This window comes from Glandiceps talaboti, chromosome 5 (genome assembly GCF_964340395.1).
Source record: "Glandiceps talaboti chromosome 5, keGlaTala1.1, whole genome shotgun sequence".
In the NCBI taxonomy this organism is placed as follows: Eukaryota; Metazoa; Hemichordata; class Enteropneusta; family Spengelidae; genus Glandiceps; species Glandiceps talaboti.
In genome coordinates, this window is record NC_135553.1 from 797,612 (window position 1) to 809,656 (window position 12,045).

At 33.0% G+C, this 12,045-nt stretch overlaps 1 protein-coding gene across 2 annotated transcripts in view; it reads left to right on the forward strand.

Annotated features, from left to right (window-relative positions):
* Positions 1 to 12,045, forward strand: part of LOC144435723 (protein kinase C beta type-like) — a 128,916-nt gene that overhangs the window by 106,538 nt on the left and 10,333 nt on the right. For both annotated transcript variants that reach the window (XM_078124333.1, XM_078124332.1), the window contains exons 6-14: positions 2,141 to 2,297; positions 3,123 to 3,363; positions 3,877 to 4,008; positions 6,578 to 6,751; positions 7,622 to 7,713; positions 8,692 to 8,893; positions 9,953 to 10,033; positions 10,914 to 11,021; positions 11,543 to 11,683. In XM_078124333.1, the coding sequence (XP_077980459.1) occupies positions 2,141 to 2,297; positions 3,123 to 3,363; positions 3,877 to 4,008; positions 6,578 to 6,751; positions 7,622 to 7,713; positions 8,692 to 8,893; positions 9,953 to 10,033; positions 10,914 to 11,021; positions 11,543 to 11,683 (1,328 nt within the window). The remainder of the gene's footprint in view (positions 1 to 2,140; positions 2,298 to 3,122; positions 3,364 to 3,876; positions 4,009 to 6,577; positions 6,752 to 7,621; positions 7,714 to 8,691; positions 8,894 to 9,952; positions 10,034 to 10,913; positions 11,022 to 11,542; positions 11,684 to 12,045) is intronic.

The following is a 12,045-nucleotide window of genomic DNA, read 5'->3' on the forward strand; positions in this document are numbered from 1 at the left end:
GTAGATACTGATCATTTGAAAGCTTCTTAGTCCTGGCATATTAGTGAAATACAGCATATGTCACAGTTCAGTTGAAGTGTCATGACCTTTGTATACAAAGACAAAGATAAGGTGTCAATGTATGAACTTGTCACATATAAATCTCATGAAAGATTCTAGGCAAGTTAAGATCTCTATTTTTAGTACACACATATAAAATTATGCACTTGAGGTATAAAACATTTCTTCTAACCTTTGGAACTCTTTCATGTAAATTGAGGTAGCTTATGAGATGCTGTCCATTATCTGTAGTGGAAGGTCAATGTCTGATGAGGATCAAAATTTGGATGTCAAACAGAGATGTTGAGTAGAGTTGTAGGAAAAGTTTGCCCAGAATAAAAGAATAATCCTATCTAATCCTTTTGGCTCCACTGATATAATGATGATAATAATAATAGTAATAATGAATATATAATTATTTTTTTATTTATTGCCATTATGCATTATTTAAAATACTTTAGGAAAATGTTGTGATAAAAAAACAAGTTACATTACAGAAGACAAGTATTAAAACTGGTAACATATGATAAATGTAAAACTATTAAAACTATACAATAGTTAAAAGATTATCATGACAGTGACTGAACTGCACGTGGGAAGAAACTGTTGCTGAAATGTACAGACTTGACTTTCAAAGATCAATAGTGGCGACTAAAAGGGAGCAACAATATAGACATAATATAAGAATCAAATATTAAATATTTAAGTATTAATTATTTTCTTGTCCAACAAACACCTGTAAATAATTGTAACTTTTTTGTTATTTTTCGTTTAAGTGAAACTTAATTTTTGTGCATTGAAATATACTCCAAACCTTTACTACTGAAAATTGTCCAATCTTTTTGGTTTTCTAGCTGTATACCCCCCCCCCCCCCCCAGTATACCTCATGGTAATCATTGATGGTACTGTGTACACTGGCTTGATGTCCATGTGTAAACAGTTGTAAATCAAGTATCATTTGTTGAAAAATAAGCTTTAAATTTATGCAGTGGATTATTAGAACTAAATTTCAAAATATGGGAAAAATATTTGTTCCAGTGACATCTGCACTGGAGCTTGTCATTTCAAGTGGTTATATATTTTGTACATTCATATCCATAGTTACCTTTAGTTGCACTTTATCTTATCATGAAGTTAGTATTCCCATGTCTGTTGATTATCATATATTTACTTCAAATTATCGTACAACTGCTTGACAGTGAAGGCTCTTGGTGCAACTGAGGACATCAACTATTTCCAAAGGCCATGGAAATAACCCCAACTCCTAGGGGGGAAAAGAGGGGGAAGGTTCCCAGGAGCCTAAACATAGCCATTAGTTAAAAGATAAGGACAATAGTTTGTTAAATTCAGGATGTTACATGTAGTGAATAATATTTGATTATAGCAATCTTTCACCAAGGGCCCGATTTTCATTATTAATGAACTGACAATTACTAGAGTTCCTAGAGTAAGTAGTAAGTGAGTAAAAATAACTTGAGTTCCTTTATGCTTTAAAACTTTCTTTCATCCATCAAATATATTTTTGTATATAGCAATGATAAATTGTAAATTGAAGGAGACCATACCTATGAATAATACACAAGTACATCACAGAAAGAAGTTGGTAAGAGGCTAGAAAGTACATTGGAATCTATTCTGGCTTCTCTAATTCCACCTGAATGATGGTGTCTTAGTCTTAAGAAATGTGACAGGTATGGTGCAATGAAACATGCACACTAGCCAAAGAAATATTTAATAGTTTTACCGTCCAAATAGTTAAACATTGTATTATTCAATTTTACAAAAAATGAAAACATGATGATTGATAGAGTTATAATAGAAGATTAGAAAATGCTTGTGAATGATTTGTGTATAACATTTCAGGCAATTGAGCACACTTAGTATAAGTATAGGGGCTAATGGGTTCCATCCATCTGTCCATCTCTGTCTGTATGTTCATCGATCCTAGTTTATCGTTGAAATTCAATTTCCTGATTGTATTATTCAATTTGACTAAAAACACTCAAAACAAACTAAACCATTAGATTGTTTTATTTACATCAGTCATTTAATTATTGGGTATGTAACTTGTAACATGTTTTCTTGATTTCTTTGTTTCAGTTCGAGAGGCTAGAAACCTGATTCCCATGGATCCCAATGGCTTGTCAGATCCATATGTGAAAATTAAACTCATTCCTGATCCTGACAGTAAAACTAAAAGGAAGACAAAAACTATCAAAGCTACACTCAATCCAACTTGGAATGAAGCTTTTACCTTGTAAGTACATAATCTATGGTGAAAAGATGTGATGTGTTATCAAAGCAATGGCTGCAAGTATGGCTGATATTTGATACAACACAACTAAGTTGGATGAGCCATTTTATATATTAAATGGCTATCAATTGTGTATTATGTATGTATTGGAATAATTAGTAATTGTGTTGCTATGACACGTCATAAATGTTAGCTGTCCTCTGAATTTGCAGAAATTCATTAAAAGGATAGTTGTGTAACCTTTAAAATGGCCATCAAATTGATTTTACCGATATCATTTTTTTAAATTTATTTTATTTTACCGATATTATTTTTTAATGAAAATTATGTACTACTAGTCTAGGTAATATGCTATGGATGACACGTTGTCAATTTATGCATATTCAGATTGGAGACGTTTTAAAGAAAAAGTAGTTAAATATTTTATATTGCATCAATCTGTAAAGAAAATTACATAGAAGTATGCTGCCATGGCACTTTGTTGACTATATATTGATTATTTTATTGATTGTTATTTATTTTATATATTATGACACTTTATTTAACCCTACTCTGAACTTAGAGAAGTTTTAGTAAAAGAAATAATTGGATAAATTTGAAAGTGGTCATCCAATAGTACACTATAATTATTTTAATATTTAAAGACAATGTATGAAGCTATGCTATGATAAATATCATGATACAGAAATTAATACATTGGATAGGAAAGCTTGGTTGTAGCAAGATGATCTGATATGAATTCTGTGGTATTGTCCTTTTCAAACTGACCAGACATTAAATACACTCTATCTGATGCTTTGCATTTATTTGTGACCTTTGACCTTTCAGCATAATTGATGAAGATGATAAGAATAGACGATTATCTGTGGAAGTGTGGGACTGGGATAGAACATCCAGAAATGATTTCATGGGGGCGCTGTCCTTTGGTGTCTCTGAATTGATTAAAACTCCAGTGGATGGATGGTTTAAGCTGTTGAACCATGATGAAGGAGAATATTATAATGTACCAATAACAGAGGAAGATGATGAAGAAAAAGTCAATGTGTCTCAACTCAGAAATAAGTTTGAGGTAGGGTAGATATTTAGTCATGTATTATCCCTGTGTCTCAACTCAGAAATAAGTTTGAGGTAGGGTAGATATTTAGTCATGTATTATCCCTGTGTCTCAACTCAGAATTAAGTTTGATGTAGGGTAGATATTTAGTCATGTATTATCCCTGTGTCTCAACTCAGAAATAAGTTTGAGGTAGGGTAGATATTTAGTCATGTATTATCCCTGTGTCTCAACTCAGAATTAAGTTTGAGGTAGGGTACACATTTGATTATGTATTAAGTCTTTGTTTCAACTCAGGAAGATTTTTGGTAAGTTGCAAATAAGCCTAAATGTGTAAGTAACTTTACTGTGACATGGTCAGACATTTCATGAACTTATGATCCTGTGTTTTACAATAAATGTACTGAACTTGATGATACTGTGCCAATGTATGAAAATAAGTACAAGTATAGTCTGTGGTAATACCAAGGATAATAAGTATACATTTTGATATAATATTATTCATGAATTATGTGTGTTTTATGACAGAATAAAGCCAACGTGAATGATAAATCATTTGAAAACAGACAGCAAAGGACTGGAGCTCTAAGTAAGACAGACATCATGAGAGCAAGTGATTTCAATTTTCTGATGGTTCTTGGAAAAGGCAGCTTTGGCAAGGTAATTCATATACTTTTCTGATAATGTGCTGGATTTAGATAGTGTTCTTGGTTGGAACATGTTGTGAAATTAGACTCCTAACTAACTTTGGATATCCTATCTGTATGTATATGACCAAAATGAGGAGAATTTTACCTTCCATAAGGGTACGGGAGATATTAAAAGGGGAATGTGTGTCTGTGTGTCTGTCTGTCTGTCTGTCTGTCTGTCTGTCTGTCTGTCTGTCTGTCTGTATCATCATTTTCTAAAAATCGGCTGGCTCAATTGTAATGAAATTTGGGATATATAATCTTTAGGGTAATAGCTAGACCTGATTAGGTTTTGAGCCAAATCTGTTAATGTTTAATTAGAGAAATTTGCATATTAATGAAAACAATTAATTACGCAATATCTTAAGACTGCAATATAATTTAGTATATTCAATTTCAATATAATTTAGTGTATTCGTTAAACATAACAAGATACATTTGTCTTATAAAATTCGTTGATGTATCTTACAGCGTTAATGAATAATTTGCATAATTAATTATTTTTGGTAATGAGGCTATATCTTAAGAATACATACTTCAAATACAACATAATTTAGTACATACGTTAACCATAAGAAAACACATGTCCTATCAAGTTTGTTGATGCACCATACAGTGTTAATGAATAATTTGCATAATTAATGATTTTCGGTAATTAGGCTATATCTTAAGAATACATACTTCAATTCCAATATAATTCAGTACACATGTTAACCATAACAATCACATATGTCCTGTAAAGCTTGTTGGTGTACCTTTCAGTGTTAAAAAATACTTTGCATAATTAATGATTCTTGGTAATTATGCCATATCTTATGACTGCATACTTCAATTTCAATACAATTCAGTACATACATTAACCATAACAAATTGTGTATGTCCTATAAAGTCAGTTGATGTACCTTACAGTGTTAATGAATAATTTGCATAATTAATGATTTTCGGTAATTAGGCTATATCTTAAGACTGCATACTTCAGTTTCAATACAATTTAGGACATACGTTAACCATAACAAAGCGGATATGTTCTATAAAATCTTTTATATAGCTTAGTTTTAATGAAAAATTTGCATAATTAATGATTTTAGGTAACTAGATTGTATCTTAAAAATGCAAGCTTCAAATTTCGTATAATATGATACGTACATCAACCATAATAATACGCACCTGTTCTATGAAGTTTGTTGCTACAACTTTTTCCTTTAATGAATATTTTGAATAATGAACAATATTCAGTAATTAAGCAGTATCATACACTCTTACATACATTAACCTAAGAAAGCACGCTTGTCCAAAAAACAAAGCCTGTTATCAGAGTTTTTTTAGTTTAATGAGTTATTTGCATAATTAGTGATTCCCTTACGGGAATCCAGGTTTAAATCTGGTCATTTCTTCAAATGTTAATGTAAGGCATGATATAACTCTTTTCAAGAGAATATGTCTCTCTATGTTAAGAATTTCACTTCATAGAATATATATACATTACACTGACTGTTGTACATGTCCAGTATACTTATGAAATAAAGTCCAATGCAGATTATGTGTGGGATGGGTAATACTAAGTCATATGGTGAGAGTGTGTCCTCATGAGCAGCGCCAGTCTTAAGGCACAGTATACCACTTGAACTTCATTCTCTGTAAACTGTCGATAAATTCAAGGACATAGACACACATCTGTTTGCAAGAGCTTTCTCTAACTTTTTACATTGATCTACTATTGTTCCTGTTCAGTGCCATAGAACATTATGTCGAATCGGATTTTGCCGCTGTACAAATTCTTTTGATTGATTGATTGATTGATGGGTGCATGGGCCAGGCTGTCTGTCTGTCTGTCTCTGTCTCTCTGTCTGTCTCTCTGTCTCTCTGTCTGTCTCTCTGTCTGTGTTTGTATGTTTTCTATTTCTTAAAGACAGCTTGCAAGAAACAAAAAAAAAAAAATGTTCTAAACACCAATAAAAATTCAATCTGTCTACATGTAGTCCTGCAAAGTAAAACAAATTGTCTAGCAAAGTAAAGTTCTTGTACCTCCTACAGTTGGTATTGTCATAGCCAAGGTATCTTATATTTAACATAAAAGTTGTTATGCTTGGCAAAATCAATGTGTAACCCAATAACATGTTTAAGCTGCACTCTCTGTAAGAAGGGAATTATTTTTTTGATCAGACGACAGACAATATATTTACTGAAAATTGTTCTGTATGTGTGTCCATTTTATCTGTAAGAAGTAAGGTAGTAAATTGACATGGTTCATTGGGGTACTGATATTTGGGTGTGGACCTAAAAGTCAATTTAATTGGATATATTGCACCATACTATATGTACAGCTACACAAACAAGTTTACCCAGGGTATCCCATATTATTATTATTTTTACCTGCAGGTAAATCATGGTGTCCGATATTATGATTAAAAGTCATAACATCTACCTCACAAAATAGCTTCAAAAACATGTTACAGTTGCAGCTAACACAACTTTCAGTGTGATTTCAGATCAGAAGATGAACTATTATTCACTGTTGTGCTGCGGCTTGTTTTCTGTAGGTGATGTTAGCTGAAAGGAAGGGAACTGATGAAATGTATGCCATCAAAGTGTTAAAGAAAGATGTTATAATTCAAGATGATGATGTAGAATGTACAATGGTAGAGAAACGTGTGCTTGCATTGTCCAGCAAACCACCATTCCTTGTACAGTTACATTCATGTTTCCAAACAATGGTACGTAACTTTTTTATGTTTTTTCAAACATTGGTCAAAATTTGTATGTGCAAACAAAGTTGTCATGTGTCTCCAAACAGTGATACAAAGTTGTAATGTGTTTACAAACAGTGATACAAAGTTGTAATGTGTTTACAAACAGTGATACAAAGTTGTAATGTGTTTACAAACAGTGATACAAAGTTGTAATGTGTTTACAAACAGTGATACAAAGTTGTAATGTGTTTACAAATAGTGATACAAAGTTGTCATGTGTTTACAAACAGTGATACAAAGTTGTCATGTGTTTACAAACAGTGATACAAAGTTGTAATGTGTTTACAAATAGTGATACAAAGTTGTCATGTGTTTACAAACAGTGATACAAAGTTGTCATGTGTTTACAAATAGTGATACAAAGTAGTCATGTGTTTCCAAAAAGTGATACAAAGTTGTAATGTGTTTACAAAGTGATACAAAGTTGTCATGTGTTTCCAAACAGTGATACAAAGTTGTCATGTGTTTACAAACAGTGATACAAAGTTGTAATGTGTTTACAAACAGTAGTACAAAGTTGTCATGTGTTTACAAACAGTAGTACAAAGTTGTCATGTGTTTACAAACAGTAGTACAAAGTTGTCATGTGTTTACAAACAGTAGTATAGTAGTACTGCAAAAGTTGAAAAATTAGCATTGTCAATTTGCAACCACAACTTTTGTTTTCGTTGCCCAAGAACATAATATTGTGTGTTGTTTCTTTTTCTTCTTTTAGGAAAGTTTTCGTGGATAAACCTATTTGACATATCACAAAGAATAATTTGAAAATAAAAATTCAACAGTAAAGGTATTTCTCATTGTGTTGATTTTTTGTTGGTCTTGTTTACTTTAAAGGATCGGCTGTATTTTGTGATGGAGTTTGTCAATGGTGGTGATCTTATGTACCAAATACAACAAGTTGGAAAATTCAAAGAACCACATGCTGTGTAAGTTTTATCAACACTTACCATACATTTTGTGAGGACAATTGAATTGAACTGAACTGAATACCTGTCTGTCTTTGTTATATGTCTGTCAGCCTTTGTGTCTCTTCATGTGTGTGGATGTATGTATATCATGTATCAAAAAAGTTTAAGGGAAAAAACCTGTGGGCCTGTTGCAGTCTATTTCATGGGATGTGATGTCAACTATTTAATAAGGATTAATAGTTGGAAAATGGTTAAAATCAAAATGAGTAGGTGTGTAACTTTTGTCATCAAAGAGACTTTTAGTCTGAAAACTTTACCCCCAAAGCTAGAGGATGGATTGATGGAAAATTTGGTAGGGGTGTTTCTCAGGGGTATGTAAATGAATAATCATTGAAGACAGGATAACACCTATACAAAGAGTTCTTGATATATTTCTAACACAGATGAATGACAGATGAGAGACAGATATCCAATATCTTATAAGGTCCCATGCAAGAAGTGATGTTGGTTCATTTATATCTAAATAACATGATGCTGGTTATAAAGATTATAGATTATATAATACAGTAAATAGTATCAAACTCGTAGAATAGAGTGCTCGATGCTTGGGTAAGCAGGGCGGGAATAATCAAAGTGGGTTGGTTGGAACTTGAGGTGCTTGGTTGTAACTCCGAGTTTCACGCTCAATGCGTTCATCAGATGATGAACGCATTGAGCGTGAAACTCGGAGTTACAACCAAGCACCTCAAGTTCCAACCAACCCACTTTGATTAGATTATATAATATATACTTAGCAATTCATTTATTTTCATGATTCAGTCCACAACTGTTTGTCTATTTTCATTGTGAACATTAAATCTTGAGAGCAGCTATGTAGTACTCTCCAGACAGTAGTAATTGTGAATTGCCAACTTCTTTGCAATTGTTTTCACATAGAGTTTCACTTTGGGATTGAACTGATTCAATTCACCTCCAAACATTATTTGGTAATGACAGGTTTTATGCAGCAGAGATAGCTGTAGGACTCTTTTATCTTCATGGTAAAGGCATTGTCTATCGTGATCTGAAGCTGGACAATGTAATGTTGGACAGTGATGGTCACATTAAAATTGCTGACTTTGGAATGTGTAAGGAAAGTATGTTTAATGGGACAACTACAAGAACATTTTGTGGAACTCCTGATTACATTGCACCAGAGGTAAGGCATACAAATAAACATTAATTGTGATGTGTAATTCTTTGCACCATTGTACTCTATCTGTGATAGTCTAGAGGTTATCCATTAGGTTTGATTGAATCTGAAGATGTCTTTACCCAAGGTAGATCTCAATGAAGTCCTGAGATGAAATTTCAAATTCAAATGAAACCACACACACAGTCGTTAACATCATATCATTGTCAAACAATCACAGAATTCTATTCAATAATAAGTTAGAGTTTATTGCGGAAATTATGTAATGTCCAAATATGGTGTCTTTGTCAGCTCAGGATGATACTTTATACTCTATGTACATAACTGTCTGACAGTTGGGGGTTTATTCATTTGCATGAACAACTTTTGGTTCATGATTTGGGTTAGAGATGAATCGATACCACATTGGCATCCAGACTATATTTGTGGATAACGTGACATTATGTGCATCAAGCCAATGAGTAGCCTCTTATACATAAATAGTTCATATCTCAGAAGACCTCAGGTTAATTAAGGTTCAAATTCTCAGCTTTATTTGAGTGTGCTTGCGTCACAGTATAGCCATTGGTTATTCTAACACACAACCCATATGTACAGTAACTAAATTATCCACACTCCAACAGTGGTGGCGCTCTACTGTATGAGTAACACCCCTGCCACAGTTCATTTCATTAACAGATTCACCACATTGCAAAATCCTATTCCTACAGACTCTTTTATTGTAGGATTCACGATATATTCTAAGCAAAAGAATAACAGAGTGAACCTGTTCATGATTAGAACAAATAAAGCAGCTATAATGCTAGATTAAAGAACAATTTTGAGAACTTTATAGCTTAGAGTGCAGTGCATATAGTAAAAAAGACAACTGTGGCAGTCATTTTACAGTATGACTAGAAGTAAGAGCGAAACATCATAACTGCAAAGTTTAGAAATGTCAACATCCCCTAGTACATGTATTCTCAAAGCTTCAAAGTATGAAAGTCATTATTTTTATTTTAACATGGATACTCACATTTAGGTTGATGTATTTCAAGCATTTATAATTATTTGTTTTGTTTGTAGATTGTAGCATACCAACCTTATGGTAAATCAGTGGATTGGTGGGCCTATGGAGTATTGCTGTATGAAATGCTTGCTGGGCAGGTAAGTCACTTAACAGATATATTGCGTTGGGCAGTATTTATAAACAGTGAATCAACAAGCCCTGTTAATATTGTTGGAAATTTACAGCTAGACATGTCCACACCCTTCAATTTATATCTAGTCCTGTCCACACCCTTCATTTTGCATTTAGTCCTGTCCATACCTTTCATTTATATCTAGCCCTGTCCAAACCCTTCATTTTGCATTTAGTCTTGTCCACACCCTTCAATTTATATATAGTCCTGTCCACACCCTTCATTTTGCATTTAGTCCTGTCCACACCCTTCAATTTATATCTAGTCCTGTCCACACCCTTCAATTTATATCTAGTCCTGTCCACACCCTTCATTTTGCATTTAGTCCTGTCCACACCCTTCAATTTATATATAGTCCTGTCCACACCCTTCAATTTATATCTAGTCCTGTCCACACCCTTCATTTTGCATTTAGTCCTGTCCACACCCTTCAATTTATATCTAGTCCTGTCCACACCCTTCATTTTGCATTTAGTCCTGTCCATACCTTTCATTTATATCTAGCCCTGTCCAAACCCTTCATTTTGCATTTAGTCCTGTCTACACCCTTCAATTTATATATAGTCCTGTCCACACCCTTCAATTTATATCTAGTCCTGTCCACAATCTTCATTTTACAACTACTCCAGTCCACACCCTTCAATTTATATCTAGTCCTGTCCACAATCTTCATTTTACAACTACTCCAGTCCACAATCTTCTATTTACAGCTAGTTCAATAAAAAATGTTTACTTTACAATTAGTCCTGTTTGTATCCTCTATCATATAGTCAGTCCTGCCAGTTATGCCTTTTGATTTCTTTTAGTCCCATCCATATTGAATTGAATATTTTTGTGTCTTACAGCCTCCATTTGATGGTGAAGATGAAGATGAATTATTCCAGTCCATTATGGAACACAATGTTAGCTACCCCAAATCAATGACTAAAGAGTCCATCTTAATATGTAAAGGAGTAAGTTACTTTCTGATCTGCATAATTTGTATTAGTATTAACTCATTTCATTAATGTTTTATAATAGTTAGATAGAGATTTGTGTAAACAATCAGAAGTAAAACATGCTTCTTGAAATTGGCCATTTGATATTTTGTCAAAAAACAATGTATCACTTAACTGTTAGTAGACTATTATGTTGAATAGGGATATGATTCTAACGGGTATTTAGTCAAACATTTATAGATGACAAGAATAGACATTCATGTTGATTAGCTCGCTTCAATGAGTAAAGATTTCAAATGACATTGACTAGATTGATAACAATATCTATAAAATTGTTATCCAATCAAACAAGTGATATCATTCTAAGGAATCTACATTCCCAAACAAATAATATCACCTATCTTTAATACAATGAACCACAGTTTATAGCATTGACAGAATTTACTAGTCAGTTGCACTTCAAAGCCATAATTGTGTACACTTTTCCTGGTGATTGTTTCATGTAAATATGTCTACTTCTTCTATTCTATCAACAGTTTTTAACAAAGCATCCTGCTAAACGACTTGGCTGTGGCCCAATTGGTGAGAGAGACATCAAAGATCACCCATTCTTTAGGAGAATTGACTGGGAAAAGTTAGCTGCACGTGAGGTTCAACCTCCATTTAAACCAAGAATTGTGAGTTGGAATTTGGATTGGTGTATCTTTTTTTTTTCTAGTTGTGTTCGCATCTTCATTATCATACAAGTACACTCAGTTAATTATAACATTTATATGTTTCCACTATGTGTTTGCATGAAATACAGCATCCCAGCATGGATTTATGTACTCTAAAACCTGCAGTGTCCAATGCTAGTACCTTTATTTAATCATCATATCTTGTATGAGTTGGTTTTGCTGCACAACCCTTTTCAGACCAAATGGTGAAATTTGCCTTGAAACAGCTATGATAGTCTGTGTGCTGACCAATGATATTTTTGTCCAAATGTTAAATCTATTGCTGACTGTTTGCCTTCTTTGATTCTATGTAATAATTTATG